The sequence below is a fragment of the Euwallacea similis genome, chromosome 11 (assembly GCF_039881205.1).
Source record: "Euwallacea similis isolate ESF13 chromosome 11, ESF131.1, whole genome shotgun sequence".
NCBI lineage: Eukaryota > Metazoa > Arthropoda > Insecta > Coleoptera > Curculionidae > Euwallacea > Euwallacea similis.
In genome coordinates this window covers 3,792,742-3,810,861 of record NC_089619.1, presented here as the reverse complement: position 1 = coordinate 3,810,861, position 18,120 = coordinate 3,792,742, and the positions used below count along the sequence as shown (strand labels likewise).

General features: G+C 35.0%; 1 protein-coding gene across 2 annotated transcripts in view; it reads right to left on the bottom strand.

Annotated features, from left to right (window-relative positions):
* ss (spineless) overlaps positions 1 to 18,120 on the bottom strand; it is a 55,906-nt gene that overhangs the window by 27,393 nt on the left and 10,393 nt on the right. For both annotated transcript variants that reach the window (XM_066395263.1, XM_066395264.1), the window contains exon 3: positions 7,807 to 7,997. In XM_066395263.1, the coding sequence (XP_066251360.1) occupies positions 7,807 to 7,997 (191 nt within the window). The remainder of the gene's footprint in view (positions 1 to 7,806; positions 7,998 to 18,120) is intronic.

The window sequence follows — 18,120 nt, the reverse complement described above, 5'->3', positions numbered from 1 at the left end:
TCTATTCTTCTAAAACACAGTATGATATAATTTCAGACTTGCGCAATCATCTTCTGGAACATCTCGCATCACATTGTTTCAAACTAATTTCTCTCTTTTTCCCGAGTCCTTATTAAGTTTGTGTTGATTTCAGATGGACAAGTTGAAGCTCTTGCTGCATCCTCCGTTTCCAAGGGAAAAAAAGTAAGTTCCATTTTGTTTGTTTACAAATTTATGTCTAGAAGAGAGTAAAATCAGCTGTTGCGGCTCGACGACGACCTTCATGCAACAAGATCCCATAGTGCGCGCCTTCACGCAATGGCGTGTACGGGTCGTCCCGTTGCACCCCGGGCATCACGCAAACCGCCAAATATCGTGCACACGATTTTTTAACAGCCTCATGTCTGCATTTTGTCCATGAGAAGAATATCAAAAGGTACGTTAAGAGCATATTTCCTTCCCAGTAGGAAAACGACCAATTATTTTGAGTATTCGCAAGGTTGTTATACACTCCATTTTCAAGCTTAACAAGACAGAGTAAGTACTACTTATTTGGCGATATCAGTTTTTTTACTCGTAATGGCCCAAACTCTATCTGTAGGCTATTTTAGTACAACAGTAACTATACTGTGTACATTTAAGGTGGGTTGTTCATTCCTTTTTTTAATTTTTTGGAATACTACCTTTCACATCAGTAGGGGTTGTTGTAGCGGTGCAATTGCACTCTTTCCTTGGGGCTCAGAGGAACATTCTTCTTAACATGTTGGCGAGAAATATGTGTGAATACTTCGAAATTTCTCCTCTTAATCACTGCGAGTTTACAGTTTCTTTGAGATAAGCAATTTCATATAGAGGAAATCGTGCTCTTCATCTGAGCCCTTGATGAAGCGTGACTGTCACTCTCAGCACGTTTTTACTGTGCAATTCCAGTGTTGCAACTCCTATTGGTGGGCCTTTTTAAATAGGTAACTTGAGGTAACACTAAGGTAACTAAACGGGTTTGATTTCGAAATTAGTTACCTACATTTCATAACTCGATTAACAAGCGATTAGTAATAACAATAGTTGATGCAATTCTACACGTTCTGGAAGCAAGATCAATGTTCAAGCGTTTGTCATTTTCTTATGATTTTATTCGCCTCCTGAATTTTTAACATACTATTATGAAACACCCTGTACATTTGAACTTTGTTTATTATCCGAATTTTTTTGCTTTAGATTACCATCGTAAACAATTGAAATGTTTTCTATATTGCCCTGATCGATTTATTTAATTAAAAAATTTCGATTATAACGAAACACTATCTTATTATTGCTTCAATTAAGATGCTAAACATGTGAAATTCGGACTTTATAACAACGTGAAAATTGATAAATCGGAAGCAATCATACGGTAATCATACTAGTGCGACCTTCACGGATTGAGACTTCCCAAACAGTGATTTACTTCACGCAATTGCGTGCTGGTCAAATAAGTGCGTGAGTGTAATACATCTTGTCGATTTCTGCTCAAAATTAGTACATTGGTTTTCCATTCATTATGAAATCATGAATGAGTGGCACCTTAACATTAAAATCGATTTTATTTTTGTTTCTGTAAATGTGATGGACATTGATGGAAGAATTTCCTTTGTTGTTGGGTTTGTAATTTGTCTTTATATAAATCATTTTCCAAGACGAATTAATCCATTTCTAAATCTCCATACATAAAAGTCGGGCCAAATAAATCATTACGGCCATCTAAGCAGTCCGGGTTTTCTGAAATACAACCCGAAAAGTTTTTAATGCTTTTAGCCGAACAATCTTTCAGTCCGATCGGAAAAGGGAAAAACGGGGAAAAAGAAAAAGAAACGGCAAAACTGTCATTTGCCATTGTCTTTATTCAGACTGGGGGTATAAACTAAGCAGAAATTCGGAGGCGGATCGCGTGACCAGCGAAAATATCCCCGAGTCGCGGACCTGCACGCGATGGTACGCCACCAAATGTAGAAACTTTGAGATTGACGACGATTTATTTATAGAGAAAACCTGAAGGTGTTTTCCGATGAATAATGGTGCATCGTATTGCTTTAAGTTATGATGGCTGGTTCCAGGAAAGGTTTCAATTTTTCACCCCCAAAGAATTTGCCATACATTCCCACCAAATATCACCATAACATTAATTAAACTTCTACTTAAAGCATAGCTTAGTCTTTTTTTTTTCAATATTTAAATCAGTTTTGAAAGAAATTTAGACCATATACGAGCAAATAAGTGTTTCATACACATTGATTTTCCTGGGATCTAAAGGTAAAACCTCGTTGACGTTATAGCTACGATTCCATTTTGCCCTGGGAATGAGTCAAGGAAGCCACGTGCTAGGGCCCGTTCCTAGTCCGAATTTCCACCTGAAATTGCTGCTACTGGGATCGGTTTCTAATAGGTATCTCCAACAAAGTTCACGTAATTTACTGTGTTTCGATACCGCGGTTGAGTTGGAAGTATTAAACATGCAATAGAGTTAATTTTCCTGACAGTTTATGAGCTGAAAAGTCCAGTCTTAAGTTAATTCGTAGTAACAACTGCATAGTAGAATACAAGTTGATTTAGGAATCTATTGAGCATACTGAAGTTTGCGTCGATGGAATCCTTTTAGAAACAACGACGTGGTCGTGATAGAGTCATATAAACTTTAAAAAGCCTCAGCTATGAGAAAACAAATAGTAAACACATTTACATGGCAATCAGCATTTTGGATTCAGAAAATACATATGTGTTGTTCTAATTTACTAATAATCGGAAAGAGACATAGAAATCAACTTTTTTGTCCCTGTATAAATAACGAACAGTGAGCTGCCACTGTTGAATGCTGAGTCAAATTTGATGTGTCAATGAGGTTAGAATTGTGACAAACGTCATTTTATAAATAGTGTGCTGAACTTTTGCGTCAATATTTGATGAAGTAAGGTAACACATACCTACTAAAACTTGACATTTACTAGATTTCTAATCACCCTCATATGTCAAGGTCGGCTATTGTCTTTGTACATTATTTATACACAGTCAAAACAGTTCATTTTCATGGAACTGCCCACATTTGTGAAAGTTGGGGTTGCGTATACCTAATGCATGTCAAAACCATTAACAATCTTATGGATTATGATTGCAATTCTCAAGTTTGTTCTCAGACATAAGTTTTCTTCTCTCATTTACCTTTATCTTCGTTCGTTCTAATCCAAATTCTTCATTACAAGTACGAATCATTAGCTTCTACCTTTCTCTGTTTTTGAAATTCAATTGAAACCGCTTTAATTTTCATCTTATTTTTTTTAAATTTACAGGAATGCGCGTTATTTTTTCTTCTCTTAGATTTATCTCTTCCTAAAAAGTTTGTACATTAACATCAAGTTTGTTTATACTGTTTCTGTTCGCTTGTACCTAGAATTCCAAACAAAAATTTTTTCTCTCCAATTCATACAACTTTCTCAGAACTTTAGATGGTGTTTTCTTGGATTTGTTCCACAGTGAATTATCTCGCATTTTTTCTCACATTTGATCGGCAAGAGAGACCTTTCCTGATTAACCAAAAAACTAGATTAAAACTAATAAAATGTTAGAACCGAATTATCCAGATTTTAAATAATTTTTTTTTAACTTAAAGACACTCATAAATATATAAAGCATCTACAAAGAGGTCAGAATGTATGAATATATAGTGTGGAAGTTTTGGATGGAACAGTCCATATAACTAAGATGCCAAACATTGCGGCCAAAATCCTCAGACACTTCGATTTTTATTTTTTCTTGCGGTTTTTTTTTTATGGTAAATTTATGTATATAGGGTGGTCCAAAAATTAGGTACGACCACCAACTTTGTTTTTTAAAACGAAAACAACTATTTTTGATTTTATTTTTGAATTTTACGCAAAATTCTAAATGGGTTTCATGTACCATGTCCTATATCTAAACGCAACAGGTCTCAAGAAATTGACGATTGAACATATCAAAAAATAAAACTTAAAAATTTTTTTTTCATAAATTCATCCAATGGCGAAAATCTCTCCTCTTTTCCCTTGACATGATCATTTCAACCCTGTGTACAAATAATTTGATCCAACATGAACATTGAACAGCTGTTCTGTGACCACTCACTCCATGGACTTGTTTAAATCCCATAAATGATGATAGTTCAATATCACGCGATTGATTTGACGCCCGTTACACGTCATCTAACAACTTTTCCTCGTGTTGGGAAAAGTGGACAATCCTAAATGAGATATTATATTATCTATAGTCTATCATTTGCGACCGATTATAGGGGTAGTTTTAATACATATTTGAACCCTTAACTAATACCAACTAAGTTCGATTAGTAGTCTTTGAACTGTAGTTTATCAATGACACATCTCTACAATGAATTCGCATTAAACTGAAAAAGAGGTAAGTTTGTCCGCAAAAGCGTGATATTGATTTTTAATTTAAACCAACGATTGTCTTAGAAAGCAAAATCGAAGGGCTTGTGCTAACCTTCCGGTGAGGTAGGCGCCAAGGGGATGGGGGAACTTCCGCCCTATAATTATGCAGCAGAGGAAGCGCGGACATACGGCGCATGGACTAAATCGATGAGTTTAGAGAATGTGAGGGAAATAAATAGGGGCACTTGTACAAGGGTGCAAGCAAATTCACGTAAGTGTACTACTACACGATAATCTATGGAAAGTTTGAGTCAAAAACTCATAATAAAATATCATAATCCACGGAAATCATGGAAGTTCTGAGGAAATCTTTGAAGGAAAGACAGTCCCAGTTCCATCCTTGCCAAGACATTCATTTTTCGGTTTGTTTCCATAGGAACGTAACCGCCCCCCAACGTTTCTATCCATGCGCTCGATAGCCTGTTTCTTCCATTGAAAGAAGTGATTAATTTCATAGTGAATTTCGTTTCACCATTCTTTCCCTTCGAGGCTCAACATCAAACACAATCTTCGAGAACTATTGCTACTTTCAATGCACATATTATTAGGCTAATGGAAACAGTGGTGTGGTTGGTATAATCGTTCATAAAATTCCCCTATTTTAAATAAATACTTAATAAAATTAAACATACATACATACATAGTAACATATACGCCTTTCTGCTTAATTACTATAATGGACAGAAGTGTTGTAATAAAAAATTGTACACTTGTTGCCAGTTGGCGCAGTAAATTACACGTTTTTACACGTGGAATTAGTTGACCAAACCCAGTTGCGGGTCTTTTCCTTGATTAAGTTGAAAAAAACCACAAATGAGAATGATGTCAGGTACGAACCGGGGGACCACTAATTAACATAAATTCGGCTACTCACGAAGTGAACCCATTTGAACTCGACGATTAGCCAGAGTTAAGTAATTATTTTTTTACATACTCAAATAGATAATGCAACGATGAAAAAGTATAGCACGGATGAACATAAGTGTAGGAAAATTTTGGGACATGCTCGCAAAAGGAATAGAGCGTTTGAGTAAAATTGGAAAAAGGATGTTGAACAACTCGGCAACTTCATTGGGCATACGTGCATACAAAGTAGGCATACACATCATGTTGCTCAATCCAAAGAGATACGCACATCCGGATGTAGCGTGGAAAAAGTGGGAGGGAACCACAGGTAGGTTTCAACTCAGGTATTGAGGAAACAGTCAACATCCTGACATTTTGTGACACAGCCAGTAAAAGGGAGTAAGAGGAAAAGAACAGGAGGGTAGGAAGAAAAGGAAAGAGTAGTAGGAGCTTCACCTCGAGTGTTTTTGAAAAAAATAACATAAACAGAAAAAATATGGTGCCTTAATTTAGAGTTTCATAATTATATATTTTTCTTTTAATAATAATAGAGGAAAGAGAAAAGTGAAGTTTAGTAGAAACATGGTAGTAAGGAGAACAGAACACGAGTATGTTCTCTTTCTGAAAATGTACTGAAATAGAGAGATGAGAATATCTTTTTGAGAATTTGACCAGGAGAGAAGAAATACGGAAGAAGTAAGCTGTCCTCCTTCCTTCAAAATTTTATGAGTAGTTTTCGCACATTAGTTGACAAAGATGGGTAATTCAGTGGACTAGTGGATTATGAGTGAGAGCGTGGGCTCCAATATATTGAATAAAGAAAGAAAATCAATAAGTAGTAATTTGTACTATTAGTTTGTCACCATAAAGATTTTCTCGGAGAAAGAGGGGAAACAGCAGATGTGATTAAGAGAGAAAATATTATAAGAGAGAATAAAGGGAGTAGAAGGTATTCTTTTAAATTGTACTAGAAAGTGAGATTTTTATCTAAGCATAACTTGGGAGTAATTTATTTTGATCGAAGGTTTTGAAATATGAGACGAGAAATACAAAAATAGGAAAATATGGTATATTCCTCGAAATTTGGAAAAAGGGAGATAAAAAGATTTAACAAATGAATGAACAGAAAATTAAGCAAAGATATTTTCATATGAAAAGGTTATACTGGGCAAATTATACGAGAATAAGGGGAGGGACTCAAGAAGTGAGTAATGTATTTTGAAAGATAATTTTTCATTAATTTTCAGATAAGCAAAAAGTTTTTTCAATACATTGTTACAATGTGTGAAGACTTTCAGGTATAATATTGACTTAAAATCTGAAGTTATTCAGAATTTTAAAACAGTTTATTTAATTTTAATTAAATATTTATGAGAAAATTTATGTTAGAAATAGCACTGATAGCTTTAAAATTGAGATACTGAAATCTGAATGTACATACAAAGAGGGTGGTAAGTAATTGCGAAATAAGCTGATTTTGAAAGAAGATATTATTTGTGAAATTCTCATTTATAAAGATGCAAGGTGGTAAAATTTTAGAAATTGAAAACTAGAATTTTTTATTCAGCTTAGTTTAGATTGATACCAAACGGAAACTCCAGAAGAAATTTTGGAATAAATGAATAGACTCAAACACTAATATCAGATAAATATTGAATTTCATCTGAGTAGGACGTAGAAATACATTGGGCAGAAAAAGGACCTAGCAGCTTGCAAGGACGAGTAACCTATACACACCACGAAGCCTGCAATAGAGGTTTAAACCTAAAGGGTTCGTTCGAAATCATTTCGAATACACTGCACAACGCACCAGCAAACAAAAAACACTTTTGTGGTAACTCTCACTAGGTAGTACAGCACCCACAGGTTTTTCAAAAATTCATTTGAAACATTTGAATCATCCTCTTTCACGCACATGATAACGAATGATGAAATTCGGGTAAACTGGAAATAATTTGCACCATCATACCTTAATGTCTTAATTCGAAACCGATTACTGATTCTAGTGTAATGTGATTAACACCGTCAACTTTCACGTTACCATATCCCTTCCGAATTTGCCCAGATGTAAAACTGGGTAACTTCGTGCCAGTAGTTAGAGTGGCACGCAAGATCCGCATTAAATTAAACTGCTCAATCACATTGCCTAACTTATTCGATAATCGCTTTGTGATAGGTGACTGCCATTATAAGTGATAGGTCAACTTTGTCCAGATTGAAATTTAATTTTTATTTACCCAGAAAGTCGTAAATTTAATTATTGCCTCATGAGATGCAATTAAGTCGTAAAACACACGAGGTGGATTTCTTTATACCCAAATGGATTATGCTCATAAGTCAGGAGAGTTATTAAAAGGCATCGTAGTAAATCGTACCCAAACAGTTTGTGTTAATGAAGAGACCCAAACACTCGCTGAAAGAAGAATCTTAGTAGTATTTTCATAAGCTAATTGTTATTTATGGTATTCAAGTCCATGTTATGGGGCGTATAAATTATTTAAAGTTCGATTGTGGATTTAAAACTTACCTTGAAAATAACTCTTTGTGCGTAGGTAACTGACGGAAAGACGTAGGATAGACAGCCTGTCAAGCTTCGATAGGATGTTCTGTTCAAAGGGCAAGAGACTGGCCAAAGTGTCCAGTTCTGCATTGAGGCGTTCCCGATGTCGTTTGCTGGGATTGCTCTTTGTGACGCCGTCCTTAGGGGTGGGTTTGAGACTGAAATAAAATATAATTATTAACCTATTGTGGATTCTTTTAAGTTATCGTTACACAGCTCCATTAACGATGTCTTGGCAAAATACAAAAGAAATTAGAACACTGCAGATCCATGAATAATCTTGACGACCTTATACGAGGCCCACAAAACCAAATTCGATTTTAATTCTACCCTTCGTATACAAATTTCGTCCGTTTTTAACATAATTCCACGGATTTCATTGTACCTTAATGCGGCAAGGGTTCCATAGAGTCTTATTTGAATAAATTAGTTCGTAAGCTCGATAAATCAACCCAATTTTGATGATTTAGTGCGCAATTTCGAAAGCCCCGATGAATTATGCATGAGATTTTCCTTTTGATTTAGTTTCAAAGTTTTTCCAAGCGACAGTTTAGAACTAATTGCAAGGAGAGGGTAATTATCGAGGTCTAAGAATTAAACTCCAATTTTTGTGTGAATTCGTACTGCAGCAACGAAAATTCTTTGAAATAAGTAATAGCTAGTTTTAGTTTCTCCGACAACAGATTATAATTAGAGGGAACACAAGTTGAGGGATCCGGTTGTGGCAGGCGGCTAAGTTTAATTTTTACTCGGTATAATGATGTTGGATTGTGGGTAATTATTACTGTTGTCGATCTATTGTGGCAACTGTAAAACGTTTCCTAATAACATGTATCTTTTTTCCTCCAGTTCAAAGCAGATAGGTCTTACAGCCAGACCAGAAGCCTGCTGCATGCGTGCATTGAAAACTCAACTAACAAATGTATAGTCGCAATCACACCAGCACAAATCAAAGGTAAGAAATCACTAAAAAAATGTAATATACTTTAAGAAAAAATATGATTTATATCCTTGAGCGCTTGCTGAAGTATCTTACTTCATGTAAGCCGGTTATTTCGGTATAGAGCGAGATAGGTATTGTAAAATATGAATAAGAGAATGGTGAAATTAGGACTAAGAAAAAATGGACTCTAAACTATAAAAGATGAAAGGTTCCTCTGCATGTATTATTTGAAACACACGCATTTTAATCCAGTAAATATAGGGTTATACCGATCGCAATTTTAAGTAAGAACCAAGTAACAAACTAAATGAAAAGAGCTTAACAGGTTAGTTCAGGTACGCCAATAATTTTTACAGTATGTTATCTGAATTCTTTATAATTTAAAAATTTTGCATGTATTGAGCACGACACGAGAAAAAAGAAGGACCAGAAAAAAATGATAAATGAGAAATAATTTTCGAAAATTGCTTAATACGTAACATTTATGATCCGGTAATTACATTATTGCAGATTAAATTCTCTGAAATAATTTAAAAAACTGGTCCTGATGGAATAATCCCAGCACTGCTGTAAAAGGGACTGGATACAGTATTCCCATCGTTGGGCCGAGTGTTCATGCCTAATGTGGCGCTGGGATATGGTCCTCAAGTACGGATATCGCTAAAATTCTCTAAATAACCCAGAAAATATGTTCAAATTCTCCAGTATGTAATGAATCGAATCAAGTTTGCCAGGAAACATAAAAGCTAACAAAAACTTTAAAGAAACTTCTAAACCCACAATTTAACTCTAAAAAAGCCCTGTAACTACTATGTAACAAAGTTTCCCGAGATCCTCATAGTGTGCGAATTGAGGCAATTCCTTGGAGAAACTCCAGAAGGCCTTAGAAATTCCAAAACACTTTATGCAATCTATAAAATATGTGAATATTCTCAAGTATTGCATGAAGCCAAAAAGGCCTGTTTTTTTGTTTTCCTACATGACTTTTTTATTAGTTTTGTTGTCAAGGAAATATCAATTATATATATTTTTTGGTATTTTTATTATTTCATTCCTTTGAAATTGCGTTGTTTGATTGTTCCTTTTCAAACGCGCATTTAACTTTGACGAGGTATATAGACCTATAACGTTGCAAATTCTCTGTGTAGATCTCTTCTTGCTTTGATCGTTTCGTGTTCCTCTCAAGTTTCTGTTACCAACTATATATTGAAACAATCTGTGTGTCATAAGGTCATCTTTCATTCATTCGCTACCGTAAAAATTACTTTTTTTAACTTACTTCCTGGGTTTAAAATAACCTATTATAATCTAATAAATTAATTCTTGTAATTAAGACCGGGTGCCCACCTGATCGATTCACTGGTTAAGTCGGGAAACTTGCACTTTGCACATGTACTATTCATATTTTATTAATAATATCTTTGCCTCTGTTTGAAATATGCCTAGATACACATCCATATTAACTGGTAATTACTGTAATTAACCGATTACCGTTGGAAAACAATATACATGCATCCTGCAAACCTACGAATCAAATCTGACAGAATAAATTTATATCTATCTAAAACATAATCGCTCGGTTTTCTACTTTTCCAGGTTTCCATTATCTCTAACTAGCGCTCATGCATGTTTAAAAAATGCATTATTTCTTCGGATTGGTAGCAAAAGATTACAATTGCGTGACCGCTCAGCAGAAAATAAAAACAAATTTATCATAAAATTAAACTATTTAACAGTATTTTGCAAAAATTAATTCGAAAATTGCGCTTTTAGACCGAGGAAACGAACTAATTAACTGTATGAAAATCGGCTGCGCTTACTGGAAATAATAACACGCATTGTTATGCATCTGATGATTTTTCTGTGCTGAAGATCATTATGTTCAGTAGGTTTATGGAGAGGAATGCAAATAGTCAATAATAATTAATAAACTGCTATTATATAAGTGTGCTAGTAGGGGGTTTCTTAAGGCCTGTTTAACACAACTAGTCACGCATCTCACACCATCACCTAGATCCTTTTAGTTAGCTAAAATTAGCTTATTAGAGGTCTTTGTATCCCATGAATGTATGAAAATCATCTTCGTGTTTGTTGATACGATTTTATTACGTCATTATCACGTTGTACACGTAACTGAGCGAAACGCACACCGTATAGTGTAGTATCGTAGCTCCATTCATGAAACCAGTGTCATGACTAGCTACTATTTTCTAAAGGTCATGCATTCAGCACGAGATACCCAGATATTTGTCAAAATCATGGAAATGATTTTTACGTGATACCCTATACTTACTTTCCGTTTCTCACTTCTTTTGCATGCAACGGTTAACAAGTTTGATGATGGCAAACTTTCCACTGAATCAATTATTAGCGTTCAGCTATTAATTCCATTTTTCAAGTTTCTTTTAAAGCCTGTTGGACTGGTCTTCTCATATTAATTTAGAAAATTATAACAAAATAAACAGTGCTTATAAGAATAAACAGCAGTAAAGACAAGAATGACAAATGACCAGGTATTTACAGAGTAACAATGCGGCAAACTCATCAATTTTCCTCGCTATATTAACAGACATTAGGCTGTCAATTTTTAATTAATACATCTGGTGTTTGGAGCTGAAGTTATTAGTTCATCTGTTTGTTTTAGGACTCTTTCGTGGAACAGGACGATGTCACAACAATAGAAATGGTGCTAGAAGGTCTTAATTAACAGGAGTTGGTAGACCATTATGATGTTGTAACATAAACGGAATTGCGTTTCAATTAAAAAAGGGGGGCATTTTCCTAAACTTCTATAAAAATATCAAATTTGAAAGCTCTAAATAAGTGAAAAATCCAGAGATTCTTCAATTAGAAATTCTGTCTCTATCTCTTCCGACTCTCCCATTAGGTGTTCATAAAGGATCGTGCTGTCGTGACTATTCTTATTATTATTCTAATCTAACATTTTCCGATTATATATCTATACTCTCAATATGCAAAAACTAAGAAAAACGATTGAAATTTAGGACAAATTTTATAAACACAAAATTGTGTGTTCCCCCCAAAAAAGGAGCAACAGAAGCAAATCTCGATCCTACCGAACCGGGAGAACATTTGCTTACAAATTGCCACAAATGCTAAATAACATCCCAACGATTATTTCAGTTCTCGCTACTGTATCATTACGACACATTGCTATTTTCACCGAATTAACGGTTTCATGCGGTATAAGCAGACATTCCCGAAGAGTTTACCATAATTTCGGCCTCTGCCAAACTCGAATGCGAATTCCCGATGGCAAATTAGACCCTCTGTATAGGAGTTAGATTTTGTCGGGGGAAAAATTTGGGGTTAAAACTCTGGTTTTGAATAATTTTACATAAGTAGTGCAGACATACCTTAATTACACAGAGGATATACGTGGACGGCAAACAAACGATGGACTAAGACCATAATGTAAAACTTTGGCCGAATGAGAGCAATCTGTCGCATTTAAGCTTTTGCCAGACTCTTAAGAATTCTCTTGGAGCGAGATGAATTCAGTTATGGTTCAAATCACGCAACTTTTTATGCACGTCACAGGCTTCATATCAGCAGTGATGCCACATCGTTTCAAAATTAAGATGTAGGAGGAATTTGCCAGGTATTGGTGCAACGCTATCAGTATTTAACATTTTATTGGATTATTACTAATTATTATTTATATTGTTGTTAAATCCAAAGTAAATAATTATCGTACTAATGAACAAAAAAGTTTTAAAATTAGAAAAAAATGAAATTAAGCCAAACCGTCAACAAATTAAGCGGCAACCGTGCAAAAAAATAGGGGTATGTTTAGACATTCAAATATATCTTTATCCTTTTTGAACATATTACATTTATATGACTTGTCATTTTACGTAAGGCGATTCTCAATCGTTACATTTTGTGACGTGAATAAAAAGTTACGTGATTTGAATCGTAGAGATGTTTTTCTAGCGGAGAATCAAAGATGTCGTAATTTCCCTTGCAATGGCAGAGTGGGCCAACGAAGATATGAGGAATAATGTGGCTCAATACACAGAAAAAAGTGAATACTTGTGTTGAAGATCTAAATCCGCAGGTAAGTCTTTAGCAACCATTAAACATTGAAAGTGAGCATATAGGATAAATTGGAATTGAAGCGGTGTACTTGATCCTAACAGGATAACAAATGTAATACAGCTGAAGAGAGCTCTCCTGATGATGCTAAGATCGTTGGATCACAAAAGGTCTTACGGGAAAAAATGAACATTTTTGAATTTTGTGTACTTGTTGCTCCATATAGGGCTTCAAATGTTAAGTTTTCATTGTATTCATTCGTGTTCGGGGGCGGCCTTCAAATTAGACACGAAAAACGAAAGACAAGTTGTTCAGGAACATGGCGTGCTGCCGTGTTGTGTTGCCTCTGAATGAAATCTTCACACATTATAAAGCTTTTTGAGCACGGCCATGTCATGTTCAACATGCCAACACAACACGGTATTGCACGTTTGCTTTGTTTACAAAAATAAATTATGGAATCGCCATTTCTCTGCAGGAGGTTGGGATAGGTTAAAAGCAAAATCAAGAGACCTTTCACTATTTTTCTTCGATTCGGACGACACTGGTCGATTAACATACAAAGTGTCGAGAATTCGGTGGCGTCGTTAATAGCTCCGGTGATGTCTTCATCAGCGGCTACCGTCCGGTAGTGCTATCTCTAGACACGGGCCTTCTTTACGCGGTGACAACTTCGCGTGGGAAGAAGTCGAAGACATTCGGCCTTTGCATAACAAGTAGCCCGCCAGTGATTTATTGACTCCAAGACGGATTCCAAACTAAAGTCCTCAACACAGGAGTTTAGTATGCAGAATAAATAAGCCAGAGCAGGATTCGAGTGACGTTATATTTCTGGATTTTTGTATTCCAGAACATTGTAATGGTCCAATAGTAGTATAGAATTTTGGGAATCAAATTCCATTCATGGATTTAATATCTTTCAGCAGTTCTATACTTGAAATCTAGAGACTTCCGCAAATGGTACCAAATCTCCAAGAAGGCTCATCTATCCCTTAAATATCGGCCTAAAAAAATCCCTTAAATAATATTTGAAAATATTTTATGATTGGTAAATGTATATAGATGTATTCCAAAAATGAAAAGAACCTTGAAAGAAGGAATTTCGGCCCAAGTGGCTTTGAAAAGCACTTTGGAGAGTTCAAAATTACTAGCAAATCACATGGATGCTCAACACTCATGTCCAATTATGTGGTACAGTTTTCCACACCAGAACCTCTTTTAGAACTTCTCTATATTTCTGTACCACAAAAGCGTAAGTTTAATTGAAAAATATTCCAAGGATGGTTTCCAAAGAGATTATTTCTGCTTGGATGGGCTATGTAGTATATGGAGAATGTCGAGGTCCTGTCCTCGATAGTGTTAAGAGTGCGATGGATATTGAATATGAATGTATGGATGCTATGGAATCGCCAGCGAGATTAACCTTGCAACTGGTTATGGGTCGCTAAAGAAATAATGGATTATGTTAGACCGAAATAAGAGGAAGTAAAGCGTGTTGCAAAAAATCCGCATCATAATTATAAGGCGTACAAGACCATTACTTCACAATTCACTTTGTTGCACTCATTACCCACGGTGATCAAACAAAGCTCTTCCGCGAAGACCTGAGAAATGTGTGATCAAAAGCAATCTAAAATGGAAACAACTCCTTTTATAAGCTTCCAGAGCGCCAAGAAGCTTTTGCATAATCACAGCCATTTCGGACACCTAATTTGCTGAAGCTTAAGGTAATTTTGCTTCAATTGCATGGTTATTACACCAACCTCACCAATCTAGTTGCAATCATCTATTGGAGACTGCATTGCATCGGCTTATCTAAAGGATGCTAATACTGGTTTTCGCCTGGAGTTAGGAAATAGATCGTGAGGTGACTGTGACCAACTTTGTAATTTTCTTTAGTGTCCGCCATCGTAATCGCGATGCTTCGTTTCATGGGAGCTTAATGAACACACAAGGCTATGAGCAGATTTTTGTGTGAAAAGATTTTGGTTTCTCTGCATTGGATTTAAACAACGAAATATATCAAGTGAGTAAACCCGAAGGAAAACTAGTCCCATTCATCAGACGACTGCTATCGAGAGATACGCTACCGTGGCTTCTAAAAAGAGATACAACACAAAGATAACCCGACAGATGAGTGTACTCGATTCCGTTTAAAATGCCATTAAACGAAACACCGGTATTTTTGGACTGTCGTTATCTCACTTCAATGTGTCGGCAGGTCGTAAATCGAACCCACTCTTTTAGTGATAAGGGGCTGAATTAAATAAAAAGTGAGACTTGTCTGTACGCTGGTTAATTGGTAAAGGAGATTGGAATTAAAGTTATTGGTCAGTAGCTTCGAATAAACAAACGACAAGAAGAAAGGATCATTAGCGGCCAAGGAATGAAAATAACCAGGATTGCTTCTGTGTAAATTACAACCGATAGCTGGGGTGCCTTTGTTACAGTTTCGACTTTTATTTTGGGAAGTTCTTTGCAGACAAAGACAGATGACATCTGAAGGAGAAAATAAACATCGGAAACTATTCGGAAAATATCTCTAAATACGAGAACCCTAGTTGCACCAGCACCATTTTTGATATACATCTGTACGTTCTCTGTCAATCTATGGACACCTTTATAAATGACACCATTAATGGGTGTGTTAAATGACTGTAAAGAACATTTTATCCCCTTTCTCACCTTTTTTTGTAAAAAGATTTATAATGAAACGCGTATGACTCATTATTTACCTGGCGAGCCATAGTCATAAGGCAATAATGCCGTCACCGTTGAAGTGATCATTCAAGACGCGTTGTTTTTTTACGTTTCGGATTTAATTTTTTAGGTAAATACATTACAATTTATCAACTCTAGCAATGAAAAAGATCCTGCATATGTACAAATCCCCTATGCAAGTTTTATCTAAAATTGCTATTTTACAGCACATTTCTCTAACTTTTCCCAACTCGTGGAGAAAGAGTAACAATGACCAATAGCAAAAATAATGTAACAATGTTTCTTTACCTTGGATTCAACTGATTTAGAAAAAAGGAGAAAAAATGTTCTTCATAGTCATTGAACACACCTAATAATTGTGTGTTTTCAAGCTAGTAGTGGAGAAAATAATTTGTACGATCTAAAGGTGTCCATAGATTACATAGAGTCTATAGATCTATGTTTATGAAAAATGATTTTGGTGCAACCATCATGGTGCTTCAAATTAATCAAAAATTGAGTTGTAGTTTAGAAATGTGAAAACAAACTAACTTATTTTTGGATAGACGCGCTGTTGAAAAGGGAAGCAGGCGCACTTGTGAACCTGCAGAAAGTGATTTTACAATCACTTTATCAAAAAATAGTTCGGTATTGCTATCCATTTATTCCATATGTTCACTAATTTATACTACAAAAGTAAGTCTCGTTTTTTGCTCTATATAACAAAAAGATTTCAAAAAGAATCTGAGTTTAAACTAACTTAACATAAGACATTTCCTGTAATATCCATTATCGTCTACAATAATGCTATAAGTTTTTGCACCTGGGCCAAAAAACACGATCGAGATATTCCTTTCTGGAAAAAAAGTGTTTGCTCTCCATTGTAGTTTTTATAAAATTTCACCGAATAGTTCTTTTTACTACAGATTATCTCTAATCTCTCGAATAGATCCCACAGAACATTAACCATTACAACAAAAAGTGCATCTTTTTCTAAATCAATTTGAAATCCCTCTCACAGATTTCCGTTCTTATGCTTCTGATGACACTTTAATAGTGATCACAGCAAAATTCTAATGAGGGGGAAGCGATGGTGTCGTCGCTTGAGAGCAGACTACATTCAAAAGTAATTTTAACCGTTCGGCTTGTTATTAAAGTGGTATTTATGAACTGGGTTAAGCGGTAAATTTTCAGGTGCTATTAAGTTTTTTCAGTGTTGAGAGAGATGATAAATAGACAATATACGTACCATTAGGGATAAAAATATTCTTTGTTATACCTACTTTTGTTTCTGCTTTTGTACATTGTTTTTTCATACTAAGATTAGAGATTTTTTAAGGCGAACATACGGATATTTCTCGAGGTTAAGTGACCAACTTCCCTTTATCTATTGGCATCCTTTTGTTGTTCTTGGCGTACTTTGAAGTTAATGCCCCGTTAAATCTCTACTCTCTTGCAATGATAGTGTTCAGAACATTAATGCATCATTGCAGATCTTGGTTCTGTTATGTGAAATTAAACAATCAACGTGTTAAATTCGCAGTTCTCCCAACATTGAAAAACTGTGACTTTTTAAACAAAGAAATCGTATTATTATAAATAAAGGCTCCTAATTATTTACGCCAATTAGGTTGAAGATAATAAATATTGCGATGATACTAAATTTAATTGTCACTTTCTGATGTAAATAAATGGATATTCGTGCATATAAACGTGCAATTTTTAAATATGAAAGAGCGAATAAAATTCGAATTAAGCGAAATTTGCATTAAAACAAAAAACGTCAGCTTTGACCACGCAGCAATGTTGAATGAAGCTGATAGTATCTTTTCGATAGATGTATTCCAAAATTTTCATGGTAGTTATAGGAAATTTAAATAAAGAGGTAATATATTAAGTAGCAAGATGCTGCCTGGTTAAGAGCTTACTTACCCCTAGATCTACATACACTCTTGGAAAGGATGGGGTTATTCTGTCCTGTTAATTAAAAAGACCGTATCTGTATTAAGCTCTTTTCAACTAAAAGGTGTATGCTGAGGCTTATGCTAATGTTAGCAATCAAATATATAATATTTTATCAATTTAGCAAGTCGTAGTTCAAAATATAGGGACGAGAAATATATCACAAGAAAAGTGTCTCTATAAATTTTAGGCTAAATAAACTTATTTCGATAATATGGTAATATTCGTAATTTAAAAAATTTCATCTACAAAAACCGTGGTGTAACGTCAAAGAATTAACGCTTTTTAGAGAATGCCTGTTGACCAAAAAAGTATAATTGAGAAAGAAAAAATATAATATTTTGAAACATTGCTGGGTCTCAAAACATTATGATACGAGAATTACTTCTTATACATTTAGTAATATAAGAGTTCTCTATAATTAGAGAAGTATGGATTGGAAGGGACTAAAAGCTGGGGTCTACAGGACACAAATTTGAGGAAAGAATTACACAAATGTCAAAATCGTCAAAATGATAAAGAAAAGTTGCTGTTTAGCACTATAAAAATAGAAAATTTGCGGAAAGTCCGGAAAACTGGATTTCATGGGAATTTAAACGACAATGACATACTGTAAA